Here is a 25,025-nt window from a genome sequence, read left to right as displayed (position 1 = left end):
CTTCTGAGAAACAAATGATGAGAAGGAGATGTGTTTACCTTGGGCAAACAAAGACTAATGCCTTACCGACACTAGCACTTCAGCCGGCAAAACTTTTGTGTTCAGTGTGTCAAAAACAAAAAAAAAACAAACAAAAAAAACCAAACCCACCCCCCGGAGAGACATATGTTTTGCTGGCTCAAGCACTCTCTTGCTGACAGAGCTACCGCCGCTCATTTAGGTGGTTTTATTATATCGGCGGGACAGCTCTCTCCCCTCGACATAGTGCAGTTACACAAGCGCTCTTACAGTGGCTGCCGCTGTAAGTTTGAAGTGTAGACTAGCCCTAAGGCAGTCACTGAAGTATTTGACAAGTGCCAGAACGGGAGGAAGTTAGTATATTCTAAAGAGGTATGACTGGGAATAATGGGCTAGTGGTGAGCTAAGAGAAGTGACGGTTGAATATCAGGAAATAGCTCCTCTGTAAAGAAGAGGGCGGTGGTCCCATCAGTTGAGTCATCTAAGACTAGATTAGACAAAACCGTGGAGAACATGGTTAGGAGATCTCTCTCTCTCTCTCCTGTGCTTATCACTGTACTCTGAACAATACACCTACTTTGGTTTCCAAGAGAAGTTAGGTACCCTAATAAGTCTTCTTTACTAATTATGGCTGCATGCAATGGTGCTCACTTAATGATGGTGGCTTTCCTCAAAACACTATTGACTACTGCTGCAAACATAGATTTGTATCAGGACCCAGATTAGGTTTAGGCTAAGGCTCAGAATTTGTGATTGTGGCTGAATAAATTCCAGGCTTTAGGTTTAGGTTTGAGATAATTGCAAGCTCATGAGCTGGTCTAAGAAATTTCTGCTATCTTGTATGTTAGAAATTTTGCAAGATGAGGTGTCCTTTTGGCTTTGGATCCAAACTCAAATCAAACCCACAGATGCAGATTCTGATCCAGGAATATGAATCTAACCTTCCCCCAGAATTCAAAGGCATTTGTGTTTCCGATCTCTATTTTGACCCATCTCTAACTGATCATACTTTGTTCTATCACCTAACTGTTAGACTCATTTCATTCTGGGGCAGCGTATGCTAAATAAGGTGCTGTGTGGATTTGCAATGTTAAGCTGTCACATTGCATTCCATCTCTTATGCTGCAGGTTTTTTGCATTATATCATCCCACTCTGCTATAGACTAGTCACATACCTGCTGAAAACCGCTTCAGAGAATTTAGCAGATCCCTATTTGACAACAGTCATTTCTGACCTTGGATATATCCGCTCCCCACTTGTTTGTAGTTTCTTGGACTTGCAAGGAGTGGTTGGAGAACAGCAAAAGTGTTGGGCTGATTAGGCCCTGAGCAGCCCACCGTTCATATGCTAAAGACAATTATTCTGCCACACCATTGACTTCAGTGCTCTGACTCCATTGGGGTTGCACTGGACTAGTTGAAGGCAGAATTGACTCCAGAGGCTTAGTTCCTTTCAACTAGATTGGAGTTTTGCCCTTCTTCCTCTATTCTTCAGTGTCTCCCACCCTAACCCTCCTCCTCCTCCCCTTCCTCTCTCCCTCACCGCTGGAGCTGCTCAAATAGTGGAAACAAAAGTGTGTGAAACATTTTGAAGTTGTTTTTGTTTCGCAGGGTTTGAAATGGCCCCAGTTTGGGGGTTTTATGAATTTTTGTGTGCGTGGTTTTTTTAAAAATCAGAAATTTTGATTGGAAGGGTTATAAAAAAAAGCAACGCGTGGCTTTCTGTGCATGACAAATGGCACTAACTGTTTCCATTTTTTTTAATATATGAAAAATGCCACGCAAAAGTTTCAATAGCTGCATGTTCAGAAAAAAGCCTGTTTTCAATTAGAGTAACTTTTTGTCTTGAAAAATGTTTACCCCTCTATTCGCTGTAGTTCCCCAGTAGATGCACCCAGCCCCACCTCCTCTCCACATTGTCTAGCTCATCTCTATCACTCAGCACTGTGCCTGCCCTCATTTCTCTTGCTAATTCCATTGCTGAGGCCCCTTTACCTTTATCCCTCACTTAGCCCAGCAGGTACCAAACTCACTCGGTGCTGCATTTTCAGAAGAGTTTCCTCCGTGCCTGCACACCCTGCATACTCTATGCCTGCACACCCCCGAGGGGCGAAAGAGCGCCTATCTTCCCCCCCAGTGAGCGTCTTACAGGTGAACTAGGTGGAGGGGCTCCTATCTTCCCCAGTTTCCTGGATCCACCCATGTGGATCTGGGGCTCAGACACAGCAGTGTTGAGGGGCAGATAAGAACCTGTACACAGAAACTAGAAGGTTGCCCTGTCCTGATGTTCTCAGAAATGCTATGTTATGCCGAGGCAAATCACTAGGTGGTGCATTGACTCAATAATTCAACCTCTATCTAAAGAGGCTTTCAGCACCAGCAGGCAGTGTAAGATATGCCACAACAAGCCTGGTTCCTACTTACAGACAGCATGTGCCTCCCCCCTTTTCAGAACCAGCTTTTCTGCACAGCATATGAACACAGCCATAGCTGTCACAGGCTTCAGCATCCACTCCTGTAGGATTTGGGGACTTCTTTGACTGCCACTGATCTTTGGATATTTCAGTCACCGAGCAACAAGCAAACAAAGCTGACGTGTTGCATTTGAGACAGTAGGGGTGGGATGGGGAGAAAATGTGCTAATCAGATACTAGTTGAGAATTGAGATTCCCAATCAATCTCCATCCCCTCCTGCTCCGTCATGCAGAGAGAGTGTAACAGAAGACCTAGTAATATTGAATTAGTTACAGGAGAGCACAACAGCAACCTTCCCTATAGAGTGTGTGGGCACAGAAGTAGGGATTGCTTTTTCTCTGTGACATAATTCCCTCTCCTGTCCCCAAAACCTCTGGAAACCCTCTGTGGTTGGGATCTGTCGGAGAGGAAGTGAGTTGGGCCTGTGGCAGAATTTGCATCTCCCCCTCTCTCTCTGTGGATCTGTCAGTATTAGCATACCCACTTTCCCTATGCAGCTGGGAAAGGCCCCTCTAGGGGGTGTCCTGAGGGTATTGCTCAGTGGGGTGCCCCTGTAGCATGGCTGCTGAATGGGATTCAAAGAGGATGCTGGGCAGCACTGCTAAGGCCTTGGGCCTTCATGTGGATGACTTGTGCCTCTGTGGACCTCTCCAGATATACAAGGGTCTTGGGGGAATATATCATGGCAGCCATCAGCAGATGGGCACTGTTACACGTAGCTTCACATGCTCTTTTTCTTAGCACACGAGCAAGTTTTCAGTCTTTGGAAGACAGGCTTGCAGTTGTTGGTTTTGTGCTGCAGTATATAGTCCTTGGAGAAAAGGTCAAGTGAAGAGAAGTGGCAGGAAGCAGGCAATTCTCAGGACAGAGAAGCATCCTGGGAATGAAGCATTGGTGCGTGGGCTGAGATTTCCATAAGAAGGCAGTGTCTGGGTGCAGTTTGTGACCACCTCTGTTCCAGGACTGGTGTATGTGTGTATAAGTAAGCAAATTACACTTCAAATATACCCAGCTTCACTGGTTTTTCCTTGTAAGGTAGTGTGCTCACCTCCTGTAGCACCCCAGTGTCAGGTTGTGATGCTGCAAGGGGTCCTTGTCTCTGGTGCCTCCTGCTGGTCGCCTGTGTATCACCAGCTCTTCTGTGGCTCAGCCCTCCGGCCAAGTCACACAAAGCCCAGTCTCCTTCCAGGGAAACAAAAGGCCCAACCGAAAGTCCAAGATCAACATCCAGCTAATAACTTATCCCTCTTCCCAGGCACCACTGAGGTGTTGTTACAGAGCCTGTGTCAGGGCCTCTCCTACAGAGCTCTCCCTCTTTTGCTTCTTGTCTTAGCTAGGCTTCCCTCACTGCCTCCCTTTCCCCAGGGATCCCCCTGCACCTGGCAGGCCCTTGCCCAGGAATTCCTACATCTGTGGGTCTTCCTGCCTGTTTAGGCCCTGTCTCAGAGCTCCCACCCACTTGCACCCTGGGGGTGGGGGCTTCTGCCTGCAGGAGAGCCCTGCCTTCTCTGCAGCCCCTTCCCCCAGCTGGCTGTTCCCTCCCCTTGAATAGCCTTTCACAGCTAGGCTCACTGATTATATCATTCAGTTGCCACATCACCATCAGCTGGGGCCAGCCTGAGACTCTCTTGCCTTAAAGGGCCAGTCAGCCTGTGCCATTCCTCAACTGGGGAGCCCTGGAATGCAGCTACCCCTTGCTAGGGAAGTGACTCTAGAGCAAGGCTGGAAGAGAAACAACCAGTTCTTTGGGCGGGCAGGTCACTGGGTGGGGAGTTGTTTTCTAGAAGCGTAGGTAGGTAGATAGAATAATACCAGGGAGACAACACGGTTCCCAGCTCATGGCATTTGCCTTCTTTGATAAGGGAGTAACTTTCCTAGACAAAGCATCTGCTCTGGGGCCCATAATTTGTTCCTGTCGGTTTTTGTTTAGTAGTTTAGGCTCATATTTTTAATGTTCTGTTGTTTTCTTTTGAAGTGCTATGTAAAAATGAATGTGAACAGAATGTTTTCATTAAGTAGCCCCCTCCCCCCCCCACCCCACATTTAAATGAAAACATGGTTTAAAACAATTCTGGGGCTGTGTAGTATCCGCCTGTGGTGGTGTACACAAACACAACAGCTGTGGGAATGGGGTAGTACCTGCGAACCAGGATGTGAAATGGATAAACTGAATACAAAATTGTCCAGCAAGTTTCATCATCCTTGAGGTGTATAATGCAGCCAAAGGCAGCATGTGTGAGTTTGAGTTGGCGCTGGGAACCAGGAAACCTAGGTTTCCCATCTTGCCTGTGACCTTGGGCTCGTGGCATTTTACCTTCTTGCACCTTTGTTTCCCCTCCCATCTTTTGTTTGTCTTAGCATCTTGTCTGTTTAGACCCTGACCCTCCAAAGACTTACTATTCCCAGCATGTTTCATTCAGCATGTCTTTAAATCTTGGCAGGGTGGGGACACAGACTTCGCCACCGTGACAAAATTGTACTGGTTTAACTAAATCGAGGTAGAACCGGAGGTAGATCAGTCCCACGCTCTGGTGTTCTGAGTGATTTACATCACGTTAGCTCAAGCCGTACGTCACACTGTAACAAAACAATTCCATTGGCTCTTCAGTCCTTCCATCTCAGTGTTTATTAGACCAACAGCTCGTCTCCCTGCTCGTCGTTACTGTTCTCTTGCCGTCTCCCTGCTTTATGGACCTGATCCAGCTTTCGCTGGAGTGAATGAAGATCTTTGCACTTCCGTCAGTGGTAGATTGATGGAACGGTGTCTCAGGAAATAACCCGTAGAGCCTTGGAATGGCAAAGGGCCGAATCCTGCACCCTAACCATGTGTGGAATTCCCAGGTTCGAGCCCAAGCTGCTGGTGATTGCGTCTGAGCTCTGAATCATTTCATAATACTGCTCTCTAGTCACTGACAGATAGCTGCAAGCCAACTGAACTGCAAGAGCATACCGCCCTGGCTATACTGTTAGCAGTGTCTGAGATTGCCATGCCGGGACATAGGCAAAGGAGTTACAATCTGCCCTGGCCTTTAGAATGGTCACAAATGAATCATAGTAACTCACATTGATATTAAAATGGGACCAAAATGAACCTTTTATCCAACCCTCCTGGATTCTGGGTATGCAGATTGAATGCAATCTGGATCCAAACCATCCCTAGTTTGGTTCTGCCAAACCAAAACCCACTGCTTCTTCTCTACCTCTAATTTATGCCATGCCTTTCACCCTAACCAGGAAGGATCTCAAATCACTTTATTTACTAGCTAATCTAATGTAAATTGAAATGCAGCCACCTCAGAGGTGCAACATGGCTGCCATTTAACAGCATACAGCATCAAAGTTCAACAAAGCAGGCCAGGAAATAAAGAGAACTGTGTGTCCAATTGTAACAAGGGGCATCTTAGGTAGTGGACTGTAATTTCCCTGACTGGAATTTGGCCAGGACGCTGGGGCTAACACCACTACAAAGTACAAACAAGACATAAAAGGCAGCATGCACAGTGGGGGAAATCGTCAGTTGATGAAGAAAAGCCCCAATTGTTTGGAATAATCCCAGCATTTCCATTTTGGAGGCTGAAGTGGACAATGACTATGTCTTAAGAAAGTCCTGCAGCCTGCGATTCTGTAATAGACAGGACTGAGATTATGCTGGACTAGTCTGGTTTTCTTTTCATTGACTGCCGATTTTTCCTACCGTGCCCAAAGCTTCAAGTTCCTGGTTATAAACGGCCACATTGTGGGTGCAACTGAGCTGCTGGAGTAGCTGACTAAACGCCCTGGAAAAGATTGACTGATTTATTCACAAGATTAAGATTTCTGCTTTAGTGCAGAATAGCCCTTCTCTTTATGGGCTGGACATTAATAACACCACAAGCTCCAATGTGCCACAAATGCCAAAGTACTGGTCCCCGGTAGCTCTGTTTAGCTAGCTTTAAAGATCCAACCCTGTTACACTTCTAGTTCCTTACAGCCTTTGTGTTATATGTCATGATCAGATTCATCCCCCCACCCCTTTCAATTTCCTATCCCCGGTGTAAGTGTGATTCCTTGCTTTGTTGCAGGTTTATGATGGAACTGACATCTTTGCCTAAACTTTTCTGGATGAGTGACAGCAAGCTCCTGCATCATCATTTCCCAGATGTATTTGCAACTGTCCATACCACTCAAGACATCCCAGAGGAAGCCAGTTTTGGACCGTGCATGCTGCAGAACACTTTACTGGACACTATCGCTTTTATTGCTCTGAAATGCTCTGAGAGAAGAAATATCCATTATGTATTTAAGGTAGGAGAACCTGGTGTTTTATATTATACTATGAAGGCTGTCCCTCCTCCTGCCTGGATTTCTCTTTTTGGCCAGTGGCAGTGGCACGGGATATAGTTTTATTTCCAGTTCAGCGTAGCTAACAGCTCCACCGACAGGGGAAACTGGCCCAGCGCAGTCCTGAGCTGGAGGCTGGATCCCAAGGGGATCTCAGCAAGGACCGTTCCCGTGTAGGGAAAGAGTCCGAAGCATCCTCCTTGCTGAGTCCTGTTCAATGCCGAGGCACCCTCGCTCAGCTGCTGAACTGATCCAGGATGGGAGGGAATGAGGGGCACGTCTTCACTCAGAGGTGAACATCCAAGAGGGCTTGTTGTGGGGCTTACTCACCCTTTAAGGCCGAGGAGGGATGTCTCTAGGGTCATGCCATCCCCTTCCACCTGTCACCGAAGGAGAGCGAGTGGTTCTGGGGTGGTGCTTTGAAGTCTAGGAATGGGCCCAGGCTGCTGGCTGTCCAGATGGGTAGGAGCGTGAACAGAGCACATCTCTCCACCCTGTCTCTCCCTTGACCGCGGGGGGAGCTGCAGTCTCTGGGAGGTCTCCCCCCATTTGCTTTTGCCTCTAGTGGCCAGATCTCTGGAGGGTGCCTGAGCACCAGGAAGGAGAAGACAGGGCTGTTTTCATGTGTTTGGACTCTAAAACTAGACACTAGGCTTCTTGTTGGGATTTTGCCAGCAGAGCTCCTGGCAGAATCTGGGCAGTCTGGAGAAAGATGCTCCCGGAGTGTATTTATTTATCATCATTTAAAGACGTCAAGTTGCAGAGAATCCACCATTTCCTTTAGTTCAAACCAGCAAGCGACCTGTGCCCTATGCAGCAGAGGAAGGCGAAACTCGCCCAGGATCTCTGCCAGTCTGGAGTAGACTCTTGAGTTACATAGGCCAGCTACTAGAGGGTGACGCAGACACATTGTGCTAGCATGGGTTACACTCTGTGGGCATTTTGGCTGGGAGTTGTGACCGGCGCTGGACAAATAATGGATTTCTCATTTCGCTGGCAGCTTTGAAAACTAAAAAATCATTTTGGGTCAAATAATGTTTTATGACAATTTTTGGCGAAGCGAAAAGATGGGGGGGGAAAAATTGTGCCTCAAACGGACTGGAAATGCTCCAGCGTTACAAAACCAAAACCGCTGGAGTCGAGACATTTCCACTGTCACCCGTTTGGACAAAGGCAAACAAAGGATTTGCAACACAGCCACACAGGAGGAGGAGGATGTGGGGTCTCTGTTATGAGCTTTAACCTAGTGCCTTGGGCACTCACCTGGGGTGGAAGAGATCTGGCTTTAATGTCTCCCTCTTCCTGGGGAGACGGATCTGTCATCTCTCGGGTGAGTGCCCTGACCACTGAGTGATGGGATATTCCAATGTGAGGGCTTCCTCAGTTTCTCCTCTTGAAGCTGCTCCACTGTGTGCATAAACAAGTAAATAACCATTGGAGCAGGAAGACTATATCCTGGGTCTCCTATATCCGAAAGGAGTGCCCTAACCACCAGGCTATAGAGGCATTCTCACACTCAGTCTCTGGCCCAGTGACTATCCAACGCCTTTCACTCTGAGTCCAAAAGGGCATCCTCTTTTTTTCCTCCCCTTGCTGTTTTTTCAGTGGGTCACCCCCATTCAACAGTCCCCTTGGGAGTCTGAGGACCCTCAATTTAACAAGATCCCTTGAGGCTTTCTGTACCCCAGACCAAAGAAATAACAGGGCTCTCCCAGCCTGAGCCAGCCCATGTCCCCCTCCACTGAAGCAAACCAGCCAGGCCTGCTAAACCACTCCTGGCCCTTGCCCGGCCACTTACCGCATCCTGTGCGGGCAGTCTTCTCCTGAAAGGTCCCTTCTCTTCTCTCCCCAAGGGGCCCTGAAAGCCAAGCCTCTTTCTAATGGAGCTGCGACTGAGCTCCTCTGGGCACGGAGGCATTCCCTGCTCTGTAGACACAGGGCAGGTTTACACCCTGTCCGAGGCACCCATCAGCTGCACAGCTGGGCTTTGGGCTCAGCCGGACCCCACCACATCCAGACCAAAACACCCTAAGCAAAGAAAGGCTTTGATGCTCTTCCACAGCTCCAGTCTCCTCTGCTCTGTCCGGCGCTCTCACTTATTTCCTGTCTCCTTTCCACATGTTCAGCCCTCTCTCTTAGGGTCTGATTTCCAGAGATCCTGTGCATCCTTTGACTGTGCTCAGAGCAGTGAGTCGGTGTGCCGCACTCCTGAAAACCAGGCCCTAATTAGTGACAGCTTTGTCCCAGCTATTAGCTACAACCAATGGGGGGGGAGGGGGAGGAGGTCAGACTTCCATATTTGTCAGTCATCACCTTATAGTTTAAAGGGAACCAGTTGCAGGGCGTGCTAATTTATTCTCTCCCTTGCACTAATTAACTCTTACACTAATGGTCTCAACATTTCCTTCTTCTGGCCAAGCTGCTAATGTGATCATGCCTTTGCATGCATTCCGAGGGGCAAAAACAGAGCAGCGATGTCCAAAACGCCATCGGTAGTACAAACCCCCTGCCACAGCTGCAATGCACTTAACGGAGAAACAAAGAGAGAGAAATAGCTGTGGGGGAAATTTAAAATCAGGCTTATTGCTAAATATGTTTCCCCTCCAAACTTCTCTCTTTCAAAACAACTGCTGAAGTTGTTAGCAGAGGTGGGGTTTTTTTGCAAATTTTGTCCTTAATTGCTTTGTGCCTCAGTTTTCAAGCTTGCAAAGATAAGTTAATATCCATTAGGCTTAGATATTTAGATGAGCACCAGAGGAAATCCCAGGAGGAAACTAATAATTCCCTATTCAGTGCAAGTTTAGAAGGGTGGGCAGTGAAGAAGGCAGGGGCTGCACATCAAAAGATGAGGATAAAAGGAAATATTGAATAGCTGTATCATTCCCAGAGCATCATCCATTTCATGCACTGAATGAGTTAGGGGTCCTGTGGAAACAATAGCATGGTATCGTGTCATTAAAGAGCGTATTATAATACAGATGTGCAAGGGGCGAAGTCAGGATTGCACAGGCAGTCTTAAATTCTGGCATTTCTTAACTTTTGAGAGCTTGACTTTGTAACCTAAATACAATTCTTTTAAGAAGGGATGGGGGTTATAAGTAGTGTTGCACATCGGTTGCAAGTAGATGTTACCCACTATACCACATTATTTCAGAAATAATTGAGTCTGCAGTTGTTGAGTACTTGTCCTTTATGGATACCTTGAAATACATTTGAAATTTTTACTTGATGCCAAAATATGAGTAATCTGCACTACTTCTGAAGATGGAGAGCAAGGTATAAATGCGTATTAGTTGTCTTTAATAACATTCTGTATGGAAACATTCTATAGGCATTAGTAAATCCAAAGGGCTGTACAGATATTTAATAGGGTTCTGTAGTAATAATTCTGAAGCTCTCCATAATTTAATGGCGAAGGAGAACATTTCTGTAAGGGCTTTGAACTATCCTGTAGAATTCAGTTGCAGGGATCTAATTATTTATTAAATTCTATAGGATAATTTATTATAGCCTAAACAGAGGTTAGCTCTTTCCATTAAATTCTCTAGGACTTTCCCATCTGGAATGAATTGACAGTGGAGAACAGTGTAATGGAGTTTCTGGTTTCTATCTGGAGTACCATACTCATGCTTTCAGGATCGAGGCTCATTGATTAGAGAGCAGGCCAGGAATCTGAGTTCCCTGCTCTGCCACTGACTTGATGCGTGACCCTGGGCAAGTCACCTAATGTCCCTCTGCCTCAGCTTCCCCATCTGACCTGTCTTGGAGTGGATAGGCTTGGTGTGAGTAGCTCTGCATTCCTGAATGTTTGGGGAAAATTCAAGAATGGGGGGGAGGGAGTGGGAAATCGGTGGCAGTCAAGGGGCTATCGAGAGGGTGTGACTTTGCAGGCAGGCCCCCGTGCAGTCCCATGGAGTGGGGGGACTAGCAGATAGGACAGAACAGTAGTGGTGGGGATCTGAATGTGCCAGGTGAATGGGTGCCGGAGAGCAGGAGAAGGGCCGAGGCTGGGCACAGGCAGGCAGCCAAGTGGAGAGCAGGAAGCATAGGGAGTGATGGGTGAAACAGGAGAGGCTGACTGGGAGAGGTTGGAGGGCTGGATGGACAGAGGCAGGTGGGAGCTGGGCAGGCATGGGGACCTCAGGAGTCAGGTTGCTGGTTTGGGGGGGTGGGCAGCAGCTGCAGTTCAGCAGGTAGTGTTAGAGCTCCCTGTGTATGCTGCTGGCTGGCAGAAATGGTGCCCCAGGCACAAGAGGAGAAGGCTCCCAGGGAAGGGGAAGGAACAGGCAGCTGCTCTGGGCAGCTCTTTGCACATCACAGGGCCTGGAGGGCAATGTGCTGGGGGCAGCCCATGCCAGTGAGAGGTTATGTCCCCGCCTGCCCTGTAACTTGGGGTGCCTTCAGTGCTCTGCTGCTGGGGTACACAGCCTTCACACAGCCAGCCAGCAGGCAAGGTACCAGTCTGAGTATCTGTATAGCATGCAAATCTGGTTCAGCGCGCTCCTGCTCTCCGCCAGCCTGGGTTACTACTTCATGGGTGACCGCAACGCCTCCCTTCACCCCAGCGCCGAATTCCCCCCAAACCCTTGGCCCTTCCTGGACCACTCTGAGAATGAACAAAGTTCGTTGCTCCTTTAAAGAGACAAAAGCTGATTACCTTGGTTGGGATAAATATCCCCTTCCCTGCTAGCACAGCACTGAGTTGCGTTCCAGTAAAAATAAAACAAGTTTATTAACAGAAGGCCACAGCATAGTGATAGCAAGGAGAAGGAATAAAATTAGAAAGGGTAACAAACAAACCACAGTAAAAACTATGCTCTCTTATGGCGAAGCCTTAACACAGCAAGATACAGCCTTGGTTTGAGGTAGATTTCATAGTAAGCTTTTTCTTTTATGGAGACGTCAACCCCCTTGGTTGAAGGACCCATCTTTCTCCACTTGCAAGAGCTCTGGCCCCTGGTGCCTGTCCAAGATGGCTTCTTCTCTTTCCTTACGTTTTCTCAAACTCCCCTGTTTTGTCCCCAGACTCAGGATGACCTCATGCAGTGCTTCCCTTCCCGGGAACTTCTCATGTCCCAGCTGATTCGTATGGAAACAGGGCTTGCTTAATTTCACTGGAGACAAATAGATAGCTGCCTTCCCTCCTGCCTCGGAGAAAACCTGTTTCTCCCTGTGTTTGGTCACAGACTTTAAAGCATAATATCAGTGACTAGCCATAATTCCTCATATACTGTAGGGTTAATACAGACATTTCACAATGATCTTAATCACCCGTATGTCATTAACTTTCAGAAGAGATCTCACTTGATACACTCTTATAATATAGGACTCTTGTCTACAGTCAGCTGATTCAATTACTTATTATCTGAGGTTCAAGCCCCCTGACTTTGTAGTCCAGAGGCTATTTCCCCCACTTGCGAGGCTGATGGCTTTGTTTAAATGTGCCATCATTGTTTCTGCTTGGCGACCAGGCTGGTCAAACAAGCAAATACTCCTTTCTTTGTCTAGGGCAGGCTGGGCTTGTCAAATACATTTTAAGAACGTAATCCAAGCACGTCTCCGTAACTCTTTGTACCACCCTCTACAGACACTACGCAAGAATATCAGTGAGTTATTAGTTTTCCAGTGAAATGTTACATGCCACCTTGTGGGTATATATCATGACAATGATGTGTTAGGTATAGTGAGTGTGCCAGGCCTGACAAGAGCTGCCGTCACAGAGCAGTGGACCACAAATGGGCCACTGTGTCACAACCCCTTGAAGATAGCGTTGCCCTGACATGGCCTGTTGGAGATGGGGAGGGGAGGTTATACTGAAATGATGGGGAAAGCATCTCACGTGTGTATGTGTTGGGGAGGCTCCTTCTCTTTGCAGCCTGAGGAGAGGTAAGTGGGCAGGTGAGATTTCCCAAATGACTGTGTCAGGGCCGAGGGCATGTACGCTGCAGAGGAAGATTAGGGAGAGGCGGTGGGCATCCAGAAATGCTGGGAACACTCATCAGGATGGCATAGGATGCTGTGTGATTTAGGAGTGGTGCAGACTGCCATGTCTTGGTGTCACGGCTCTGCTCTAAGGGTTGATACAGATGGCCTCACTGTCTCTCCAGCCTTCCCATGGCTGCAGGCTCTGTGCTCCCGTGGCTGTGGGGTGTCTCATACAGTGTGGTGTCGTTCAGGAAGGCTGCAGACACTGTGATCCGTTGGGTGTGGGGATGTCATACAAGATCAGGCCCCCCCTTGTCAAAGTGTTTGCTGCGTCGCCATTGCCTTAAGTGTGGGATCACGTGCAAGACGGGAAAGGACAGGCTTTGCCAAGAGAGTTGATGAATTTGTGCATCCTGAATCCCTGTTGTCTCCCTTTTTGTCTCGCGTCTAACAGGTAGATGTCACCTCAGTGCATGGCCCTGCTGGGCTGCCCTGGATGAGGCTTGTTCAAGCAGCTGCCCACAGCAAGGAACAGAACTTGGAAGCTTACTTAAAAAATAGCCAGTTGTATTATCGACCGACGAGGAAAATATGCAAAAACGAGGAGCTCCTTGTTTGGTACGATGAGGAGCTTTCCAGCCTCCTGGGTTTCAACGAGGTTAAAGCTAGGACTCTTCAAAATGGTGAGTCTGGAAGGGAAAGTTTCCAAAAACTGATGTTGCGTGGGCGTCATTGAGCCTGAGTTTGGCCTGCAAAATCTTTATTCCAGGAGAAGGTATGCAAAAGCCCAGCTTGACTCTCAGACCCCAGGCTGGGGTGTCAAGGCTGGGCAGTTAGAAGCAAATCTTTTTACTGGTGCACCGAGCTGGAGTCAATGAAGGTATGTCTGTGGGACAGCTGGGAGGGAGTTTCCCAGCTCAGGGTAGGCAGTCCTGGCCTAACAGGACTTAAGCGAGCACACTAAGTATAGCTGTGTGGATGTTGCTGCTCTGGCTAGCCAACTGAGCTCAAGCCTGATGGTGCCCTGGGGTCAGAGCTTGCTTGAATGATGGAACTGAACTGTGCTACAGTGACGGCTTGTGGTCCGAAGACTTCTTGATACAGCTCAGTTGGCTTAAATTAGCCAACACCTTGGTAGGTGCAGGTGGCCCTGATTCTCACAGGTTCTTGGGAACACATTTTGCTGGGAGAGATTCCCCTATAGTCAGTGCTTTGAAAATGAGTCACACACAAAGCAGGGCAATCTTTTAAAGAAACCCCACATCTTCAGGAAAGATTGGCAGCTTTAACACCACCTCTACACGCAAAGCTGTAGCGTAACAAATGGTGTGGTTTTTAAACTGACTTTGTCAAATTGGTGCAAAACCCAGAGTGGAGGCTCTCAAGTAGATTTAAATCTGGCTTGTAGGGGTTTAGCTTGTCTTGGTAAGTTTGCTGGTCTGCCATACTCCATTTGAAACTGATGGAAGTGTGTCCACATGGGATTCTGCACCCAATCTGGTTTCAAACTGATTTTAGTGAAACCAGTGCAACTTGTGTGTGTATACATTTAGATCAGTTGAAAATGGGTTATATCGGCCTGGAAATTCATCGATGCAAAGTGTGCCTGGAATGTTCTTTTGGTATAACCTAAAGTGTGAATTTAAACCAATAGCATTATATCAGTATAATCCTCCTCTCATGCAGACATTCTTCTTCCGGTCTAGGACAGTCTTTTTATCAGATTAGTTTATGTCGCTTGGGAGGGGATGAAAGCGAAATAGAAAAAAGGCCTCTTAGAATAAGGGTGTTCCAAGAATACCAGTATCACTCCGTCAGTATAACTGGTAGGGCTGTCCTCTGTACACGGTCTTCCCTAGTGACCTATGAAGTAGAGAGAAGCGCAAGCCACATTTGGAACCTAGCTACACAGGGATGTTTGGAGCTTGGTTTTGCATTGAGACCATAGTAAAGATGATTTTCCTGGTGGCAAAATCAGGCCCAGATCCAGGTTTTGGGCTTTGAACTTCCCCAGAATTCAGAGGGTTGATTCAAGCCAGTCTCTGCTGTGAGAACGTGACTTAGCCGCATAAAGGACAGCATAGGGGTGTGGCGCGTATAGACGGAAATGTGTGCGAGGTGCCTCCCATAGCCAGATGATGCCTGATCCTGCCCTCCAGTTAGCTGGACCCCAGTGACCCAGCAATGGAGTTGCTCCTGGTTTATACCAGTGTCAGCAAGAGCGGCCGTGACTCTGATTACACGAAACTCAAAATGGCTGTTTTCTGTTTCCGCAGAGCTGAGGTGCCCGGAATGCGAGCAGGCCTTTAAATGCGAGCACTCCTATGTCGCCCACGTCCGCTTCCTCTGTGTCCCGGAGAAGAATGCCCCGCTATGGAGATATCTCCAGGAGCAGAAGGCTGGGAAGGGCGACTCGGCTGAGCAGGTCACGAACTTCCACAGCTTGGCAAGGGATCTGGAGGTCAAGATAGCCACCCATGGGCCATCAGGGGAGAAGAGAACGAAACTGGAAGAGGCAGAGAGCAACCGGAGCAGGAAAACTGTGCTGCTGGAGAAAACGAACAACCTGGGGGAAGCGTATAGCTATGGGGGCCAGGAGGAGGCAGAGGGGGGACACGCCTTGGTTGGCTCAGTCTGGAAGCTCAGCTCAGGGAAGCTGACGGTGAAGAAGGATGCCTTGGAGCAGAAACAAAGCGCTTTCACTGAGGTCAGGAGGATGAAGGACCGGTTGAGGAATGAGAGAGTGAAGGAGTTGGAGCAAGGGGCTGGCCTGGACCCGTTGGGCAAAGAACACATGCCCAAAGATGTGGTGCTGAACTCCTCAGGCAGTGCGTTCTCCTTCGTATGGCCTGCCCGAGCCCGGGGGGAGCAGAAAAGTGCTTTCAGCAAGCCCACAAAGTCACTAGTGGACAGGGCGGCTGGGAATTCCTGTCATCCCGTGACTGAGTCACCAAAGAGCCTGGGGGAGTTGTCCAGCTTCATCGCCCCGGCAGACATCATGTGCTACGGCAATGTTTTGAATGCCAAGTTCTTTGTCAGTGACTTGCGTAATTCTCAGGCACTGCAGACGAGCATCAGCCGGAGCAACGCTTTCCCATATACCTCAGAACCGTGGCCAAAACAAACCGGGGGGCAGTTACAAACTGCCACCTCCACCTCCTCTTCCTCCTTGACTCTCCTGCCGCCCACCTTCACGTCGTTCGGGGTGGCTGCCCAGAACTGGTGTGCAAAATGCAACCTCTCCTTCCGCATGACCTCTGACTTAGTCTTCCACATGCGGTCCCATCACAAGAAGGACTACACCTCGACTGAGTCTCAGTGCAAGAGGAGACGGGAGGAGAAGCTGACATGTCCGATCTGCCACGAGTACTTTCAGGAACGCCACCATTTATCCCGACACATGACCTCTCATAATTAGAGCCACGTAGACTGATCTAACCCCAGGACCGGGTGGCGGGGAAGAGGGGAAACATTCGTTTGTATCATTATTATTTTTCTTTTGTGTTTAAATTAATTTCCTATAGGAAACAGCTGTTTACGATAATTTAGAATCGATGCTTCACAAAAAATATATAATGTTTACAAGAGACCGAAGGGGTCGTCAGTTTTGAAAATGCAGCCAAGCCCTTGTTGATATATTTTTGAGGAAATAAAATGGTGAAATGAATTAAAATGTTTTATTCGTGTGGGATCAAAGCTGCTGCTTTACAGACAACAACCTGTTGTAAATGTGTGTGAGATATGCTGTTATGTGCATACCTAACGATTAGAAGTGAGCGAATAACTGGGTATTTTTATACTCTGAAGAAAACTGATTTCCCCCCCTGTTTTTCTCACCAAAACAGAAAAATGAAAATGCTTTCTTCAGGTTGAACAAAACATTTCAAACATCGGTTTGAAGTGACATTTTGACTTTTTTGAACAAATGTTTACTCATTTTTTAATTCAACCCAATTTTGTGTAGAGTTTTGTTTGCACCGAAACTCCATTTTTCAGCAAATTTAGTATTTGACAGAAAATTTTCACTCAGCTCTAGTAATAGGGATTGGATGCCAGCAGGCTTGAACCTGGAACTTTCAGTATTAAAAAGCTTCAGACTCAAATGCTTAAACTAAAGCAATAACTCGGTTTGTTGAACGATGTAGTAGACTCTTTATCCACTTATGTGGACTGGACTCTAGAGGGTGCCGCTTTCCTAACTTGGGTTGTGCACACACTAAAGGGAATAGATATTCCAATACTTGATTACAGTGATTGGCTTGAAACGAAACCTTGATTTTGGCCCTCCCCGTGGCAGTGGAAGGAAGTTGTGATCCAAACTCCAATCTGAGTTGTGTAAACAGCCCTCCTCTGCAATGGACTAAGCCAAACTCACAGGAGATTGCAAATGAGCATCAGCAGATCTGGGTTCTGTTCATACTCTGCAACCTCTGAAGAAATGTCTTTCTTTAAACCAAGATCTAGATCTCTATGTGATGGCTTGTGCTCACAGGTACTGAATTGACACAGGCCCAAATTCTGCTGTCCGTTATACCCAGGAAACCCCAGTGACTTCGCTGGGTTTGCACAGATACAGTGGAGGCAGAATTTGGTCCATTGTTCAATACTGGCCATGTTAATGAGCTGGCCAGGGGGTATGAGTCACCAGTGCCCTCTGCTAGATGGAATCAGAACTGCTCCATTCTGAGTTACAGGTCCTCTATGGCTAGCATCTCTTTCACAAAGTAATAAGGAAATGTAGGAATTGTCGTGCTGGATCAGATCATCTAGCACAATAGCCCATTTCCGACATGGGCCAGTTGTTTCTTAAAAACGCATTAAACTCCCAGTAATGGACAATTACAGAAAAACCTGCTTCTGGGGGAATTATTCCAGCCCCACTCAGTGCCAGGGTTATTCCCTGAAACATGAGGGTTATGTCTCTTACAAAAAGAAATGCTATATCGTGGTACTGTGGCTGGTCTTATTATAGGCTGGAAATGTTTAGCTCTGCTCAGTTCTTGACCTTTATCTTGTGGCAGTGAGTTCCAAGGGCTAATGGTATGTTGTGTTTTTAAAAGAAGTGTTTCCTTTGATCAGTTTTACATTGGTTGCCTTTCAGTTTCACTGTGTGGCCCCTTTTTCTTGTATTATGGCAAAGGTAAAAAGAAGTCCTTAGTCTTCTTTATACCATGCATGATGTTGAATACCTTTATCATGTCTCTTTTATTCATCTCCTCTCTAAGACAAACAGTTCCCACTTATTCAGTCTCATTTTTCAGATGGTGACTTTTCCAGACCACTACTTCTGGTTGCCTGTCTCTGAACCCCTTCTGTCTGCACCAAAGCCTGTTGAACCGGGGGTCCAGAATTGCACACGGTTTCCTAACGGAAGATGTCCCACTGATGTATCTAGGCTATCACAATATTTTCACTGCACCTTAGTCCGTCCAATGCTTGGTTTGCTTTTTTGAGCAGAATCTTTCATTGTGCTCTCCACAACGACGCCCAGGTATATAACTCTGATATGGGGGAGGGCAGGTGGCTCGGTGTTTGATTCCCCCATTGTCCTTGTGAAATTTGGAGTGGTCAGAAGCACACCTGTGCTTCTCAGGTGTCTGGCAGTTGGTTCTAATGCGTTATTGCACTCCGGGTCAGCTCTTGGGAGAGTTCCACGAGTCAGGAGGGTGTCTTTTCCCCAGCATTCATGGGTGGAAGTTTCCCACCAGTATAAATGCAAGCCAAAAGCCAGACTAGACAGCACCAGGCTAAGGCAAGGGAATTCTTACATGTGACAGCTTGCAGCTTACATCTAGAACTGAGTGGAAGCAAATGGAGGCCAGGAGGTCTGTTGGACTGTAGAGCAGTCTTCCAAGGGATGTGGTGGAAGCTCTATTCCTGGAGTCATTTAAAACTGAACATGCAGTGCAAAAAATAATCATGCATAGAGCAGAGCAAGATGTGAGTTTTCCCCTCATCTTTTCCACCTCTAATTTCTGTGTCCGATTAAATTTACCACGTCAGGAATTTATTTATGTCAAAGTTTCCTTGGCCAAACTTAGCTCCATCTGGCTTTAGTTGGGAGCTGGTCTGTTAATGTGAAGTCAAAATCCATAAAGTGTGATGAAGAACTCAGTAGTGTAGTAGCATTCATATATGTTGAGGGTTATGGCTTTTGGGGGTCAGATTCTGTTCTCACTCCAGTGTAAATCCAGAATAGCCACTGAAGTCCTGGGCGTTACTACTGATTGACCTCTGTCTCTTTGAGATCAGAGTCAGGCCTGGGATAAGTCAGACAAAGGCCTTTTTGTGCAGTTGTGGCATGCTCTTGTAAAAAATGCCATGGATCTTCAATGACCATGCAGTTAGGGCTTTGGTCTTGCATGTCACATAGAAGTTGGCACCTGCAGCTGCACGCGGCCCTCTCCCTCTGTGTCTTCAATACCAGCTTAAAGAGCCTGATTCTGTAGGGCCCTGCATCTTGGGTGTCATTTACACCAGTGCAAAACATTATCAGATCCGGCTGGTAGCATTGTACAGCCACTTTGCCCAGGTGGCAAGGATTAACAAGGTGCAGGGCAGCGGGGAATCAGCTGCAGTGAGAAAAGAAACACCCGTGGGATAACAGATATCTTTTCCTATAGTGGATAGATCTCTCATCCAATAACTAAACAATCAAGCTCTGCTTAATGTAGGAGACCTAACTAAAGGGCATGTCTGCAGGCAAAGGAAGCCCTGAAGACTTTTCTTCATAGGTTATGCAATGCCGTTGTTTTCTCTGAGGAGAAAAATCATATTTTAGCTAACCTCTTTGTGGGAATTCCTTGCCCACAGGAACTCAGCCACTAGCACCATGTAAATACCTTACGGGCTAAAGCTGTGAGTGTGGGGGAGCGTAGGGGGATGGGATAGAAATTTCACTTCATGAAGGATTTTGAAATTAGGCTTTGTTCCAAGTCAAAATGAAAAACAACAATTTCAACATTCCAGGGAAAAAGAAATTCATTTGGAGTCGTTCAAAATATTTAATTTCAATGTTAACATTTTAAAATGTTGCATGTTGCAGTACAACATGCAATATGACACCAAATGAAAACAACTGAAGTGAGAAATCGTTTCTGAACAAAAACCGGAAACGTTTCATTTTGAAGATATTGAACCGGGATGTTTCAACATTGTTGGGATTTTTCCCTCCAGTTTTTCCTTCGATGAAATTCTGGTGAAATCGCCCGAATTTCATGAAGCTGTTAGATTTCAACAGAACTGCACAGTCTGATGGAATATAACTCCGTTGAAGTTCCTTCAACCCGCTCTATTAGGGACACAGAGAGAAAATAGAACCAGATCTGAATGGTGGCAGAACAAGCTTGCAATCCAGAATTGAAAACCATCAAATGCTAGCATGCTTTTGGTCAACATTACTTCTTTTGTCCCTTCTCCCCCGTGCAAGGGTGAGTAAAAGCAGGCTGCTGGCATATGAGGGTTGAGACATAGTGGGACGTAGGGAGCGCACAGACTGCAGATTTCTGCTGTGTTGCCTTTGCTCATCAGCAACAAATGGTGATCAATATCTTAGACCTGGAATCAACCAAATCACGGGCTTATTTCCAAGTGCAGGCAGCAGTGATCTCCTGAAAGAGGGCCGAGCGCACACAAACCATTGAGCAATGGGACATGTGGTGATCCCAGCTCAGTTGTAACTGACAACCTGTGCTGATGTCAGTGTAAGAGAGAGCAGGGGTTAACCCCCAGTAGGTACAATGAGCTATCACATGAAGCTTCCTGTGCAGGGAAGGATCATGTCTTTCTCATACATCCATGCTTAAAGAGCGTTTCCTCTCAGCCTAGTTACAAAATCCAGTGCGTCCACCCAATAATGGAAGGGATTTTATTTCTTCCAGAACTAGGTGTCACTGGGGAAGGAGAAAGTCAGATGAGACCAAAAAAAAACAAAACAAAACCCCAAAACCAAACTTCCTGCAACTCAGTCAGCTGGGAAGTGTTTTCATGCCATGTCTAGGAGTCAGAACACTGAACTTGGTGCAGATGAAAGGAAATCCAGCTGGCACTCCCGGGGAGCAGAGAGGAGGGCTGGGGAGGTGGAGGGACTTAGCATGGGCCTTAAGAGCTAGCTCTGGGCAGTCGCCTCAGGGCTGAGTGTGTCTCATGGCGGGAAGGCGGGAGAGGCTGCAGGAGGAAAGGAACGGGATGTGTAAGATAGAGAAGAAAGGCTGTGAAAGAAGGTCAGCAGATCTGAGTTTCACCCCAGCCCTGCCGCTAACTCCCTGTGTGACTTCGGTCAGGTCGCTCTCTCTGCCTTACCATCCCAGTCTGTAAATTGGGAGACACTTGTTGCAGGGGAATTGTGTGGCTGAGTTAATTAGCAGGCGCTTGGCTGGGAGGTGCGGTCAAAGGGCTGACTCGTGCTGTGGTTAGGGAAGGAAGCACCAAGGTCGCTGCCCCGAGAAAGAGACTATCTCTCCATGGCAGCTAATAAATCAAGTGGCAATCATTCCTTGATGGACATCTGTGGCCCCCAGCATCATGCCAGGAATCCTAGCCTCTTTGGCAGTGGGAGGCACCAGGGGAGCCTATAGAAGGCGGTCAGTAGACTCAGGCAGAGCTCTCTGAACATGCGCTGGTGGTTGGGGTTGGGGTCGCGGGAAGGAGATCTCTGCTGTCCCCGTTTGCCCTAGGGGAGTTCTACAGGCCTGAGGGGTTCCCACTGTTAGCTCACGGCTCAATTTCAGAGCTGTTAAACGGCTGCCGTTTGGGAAACTGAGGCCGCCCAAATCGGGCCGTCCTGGAAAACGTGTCTGCAAGTGCGCTCAGGATCACCTAGCTGGTCAATGGCCGAGCTGAGGAGGGAGCCTGCATCTTCTGCCTCCAGCTCGGCGCCCTGGCCACTGTCCCAGGCTGCCCGTCCACACGTGATCCTCTTCACAACCTCTCCCTGGCTGGGCCCACGGAACGCAGCTCCTGTCGCCTGCCCTGTGTGCTTGGTCAAGGGAACCCAGGGCCAGACTCCCCAAGCAGCAAGAGTTGGATGCAGCTGAGAAAAGGGAAACCAAGAGGTGAGGAATTTGAAGGCTGGACCAGAGGGAAAAACGAGCGGCTCTTCACCGTGCCACCGTGATCTCTGCCAGATCTGTGAGATGCCCCCGCCCCGTGAGGCAGGGACTGCGGCATGTGACCTGTCCCGTGCTCCGGCAGCTCGTGGCGCCCTGGCCCCCGTGCCTGGCTAGCTGTAATCCTTGGCTGGCGTGCCTGGGCTTCATGGGAGCAGTTCTCATTTACACCAGCTGGGATCTAGGCCGTGATTTTTGTAGTGCAGGAAGAGAGGAACTTGCAGTGCCCAAGTGCGACAGCGATAAATGCCCCCACACCCCGGTCCATCTCCTCTCCTCCCCACTCTGCCCTTTCCCTTCTCACTCTGCAGCCCCTTTCGTTCCCCTTCCCGCCCCCTTTCTCTGCCTTTCCTTCCCACCCCCCAAACCTCTATCCCCTGCCGTTTGTTCCCCTCAGCCTGTCTCCCCCTACACCCCATTCTGTCTGTGGTTCGCCCTTTGCCTCCCTCTGAGCCCGTCTCTCAGTCTGTTCACTCCCCCTTTGTTGCATCCCTTCCCTCGCAGCTGCTCTCCTTTGGCCTTATTGGCCCCTTTCCCTTCTCTGCTCTCCCCCTCTCTCCTCCAGGGTACAAACCTGGCCTGGGGCATGCACTGCTCTAGGATGCCCATCACTGCCTGGGGGACAAGCCTGCGCCTGCGGACAGGGACCGGAGTGGTTATGTGACACTAGGACGGCAGACCCAGTGCTCTTCTCCTAGGTCAGAGGACACCTTGCACTTACAATGCAATTCTTCCTCCACAGATCTCTCTCCAGTGCTGCAAAGCCTCTTAGCTGCCATTCATGGCCTGGCTCTATTTCCAGGGGTGCTCTTGCTTGCTTGTCCCAACCTATTTGGACTTTCTCAGCTCCTTGCTTTGCACCAGGTCTCTTCGCTCGGAACATGGGACTTCCCAGCCCAGCCCAGTATCCTGTCTCCAGCACCAGAGGAAGGTGCAAGGTCCCTGCAGTAGGCAACTGTGGGATATCTGTCCCAGGACAAATTTATTTCTGACTCCCAGCAGTTGGAGATTGACGTAAACCCTGAAGATGGAGGGTTTAGATCCCAGCCAAAGTTATTTTAGTATTTACTATTCTAACTCCTGATGTTATAATTGTTTCTAGAAGTGTCCAGTCTCTTTCTGAATCCTGCTGAGCTCTTGGCTTCAATGACATCTTGGGGCAATGAGTTCCACAGGCTGCTCTTTCCAAATATTTCCTTTTTCTCTGTTTTGACTGTGCCTCCTCTCAGTTTCCTTGTTTGTGGGTTATGAGATGGGAAACAGGAGCTCCTGATCTACCTTCTCTTCCCCATTCATTATCTTACATATTTTTATCACATCCCCTTTTATTCATCTCCTCTTTCTGGTTAACAGCCCCAGCCATTTAAATCTCTCTTTGTTCAAAAGGTTTTCAATGCACCTCATCTTTCTTGTTGAGAAATTAGGTCATGTTCCGACATTGGAGGGTTGTGTTAACTAAGATGATGATAATCACGACTTAGTAGTCAGTGTAGACATGGCTAAACCATGTTTAACACCACATCAGCTGGTCCATCTTAAGCCCTGTAGTTCCTGTAGAGTTTAACCATAATTAGCTGATGTAGTGTTAAACACAATGGTACCTGTGTCCATTGAGTGTTAAATCATGGTTAACATTGTGTAAGTTAACACAATTCTTCAAGTCATGTTCTAACATGACTTAACTTTCTAGTGAAGACAAATCCAATGGGATTCAGCAGAGCTGGCTGAGTTATCTATTGCAAATAGATTAGCTTAGAAAATTCAGACTTTTTGTTTCTTTTCCCAAACAGATCCTCATTTCCGTAATGTGTCTGTGAGTCATAAATAGTCACCATGTAGTTTATGGGAACAAACTTTGGCCCTTGGGTGTTAACTCTATTTGCTATTAGTGCTATCACTTTTAAGTGTCATGGTACAGTTTCTGACCCTTCACTGGATGACTGAAATGTTTAAAACAGAATTAATTAAAAAATAGCCAGTAAGTAATCACAAATACTAGTGTTCACACATAAGGACCTTTGTTCACATGCAAATACAGACTTGTGCTTAGGAAAGAAAGAAGCAAAGCTAGGTCATTTAGACTTAAAAGGGGCTTTTACAAAACATAGTATGCCTGCAAATATTTTCATGGTGTTTTTTATTAATTCATTGACAACCGTGAGAATTGCCAATTTAGTGTTTTTAATACTTGTCATTTATATAGCTTTGACTATCTAAAGTCCTGCAACCTTTAAGCCATTTAAACAGACCCCTGAAGTGTTGAAAAACCCAGCCACAAAAGCGAAGTCTGAACAATCTAGTTTCACTGAATGATGCTGAAAAGGTGAACAAATCACAGAAATTATACAAAATCCATTTGATTGTTAAAACTCTTTCTGTGTAAATCTTTTAAGATATTCTTTGTGATTCAGTATTTAAAACACAGGATTTGTTTTGTCTTTAAATCTTCACAGTGACTTTCAACAAACCCAATGCATAACTACTACCTCCTGCAGAAAGACAATGTTTAGCTAAATTTTTGGAGACCAGTTTCCAAAAGTGGTTGCCTACGCTAGCTCATCTACTTCCTACAGGGCCTTCAATCAGGTATGTGGTGGAGATGGGGTTGAGCAGTAGAGCTCAGATCCAGATTGCAGAGAGAAGTGTGTATTTATATATCCCCACACTGGCAGACAAACAGATCAGAATTTTCCTGAAGTTCAGAGATGTTTTGAGTTGATCAGGGCCCATGTCAATTACCATATTTGGGTGCTATAGGCTTGATTGTCCCTTAACTAACTCCGTGCCCAGAGAAGCATATAGCTGTGTGACCCCAGGATGGGCCCTGGGAGGGAATTATGCCTCAACAAGGTAGGCTGCTTTCCCCCTTGCTCCTGGGCCTGGTGGGGCACAATCTGCTCTTGGCCTTGACTAGAAGAAGCCCACCCCACCCTACCCTACCTTGACGCATTGGTTTAGCAATGCTGGCCGGCACATTGGGACGCAGAGTCACACCACTGCCTTTTCTCCACCCACTCCCCACCCGTCTGATTGAGGGTTGGGGTAGCGAATACTAGGTGTGCAATTCCAGAAATACAGGGAGGCTGTGCTGGGGCTGGTGAAGAAGGGTCCTTTTGGAGCTTGTTAATAAGAAGACAGGAGGGAGATGAACTCAGCTGGGAATTGGGCCCCCGCCTCTAT

The 25,025-nt window shown here is 47.5% G+C and overlaps 1 protein-coding gene across 1 annotated transcript in view; it reads left to right on the top strand.

The window, feature by feature from the left end:
• Positions 1-16,411, top strand: part of ZNF488 (zinc finger protein 488) — a 32,105-nt gene extending 15,694 nt beyond the window's left edge. Inside the window, exons 2-4 of the mRNA XM_067531466.1 lie at positions 6,555-6,777; positions 13,193-13,421; positions 15,015-16,411. Coding sequence (XP_067387567.1) covers positions 6,559-6,777; positions 13,193-13,421; positions 15,015-16,156 — 1,590 coding nt within the window. The 5' untranslated portion in view covers positions 6,555-6,558 and the 3' untranslated portion in view covers positions 16,157-16,411. The remainder of the gene's footprint in view (positions 1-6,554; positions 6,778-13,192; positions 13,422-15,014) is intronic.
• The last annotated feature ends 8,614 nt before the right edge of the window (positions 16,412-25,025 follow it).

Source organism: Emydura macquarii, unplaced genomic scaffold, assembly GCF_026122565.2.
Source record: "Emydura macquarii macquarii isolate MOO-44397 ecotype Brisbane River unplaced genomic scaffold, CSIRO-AGI_Emac_v2 contig_67, whole genome shotgun sequence".
In the NCBI taxonomy this organism is placed as follows: domain Eukaryota; kingdom Metazoa; phylum Chordata; order Testudines; family Chelidae; genus Emydura; species Emydura macquarii.
This window is presented reverse-complemented; position numbering and strand designations above follow the sequence as displayed.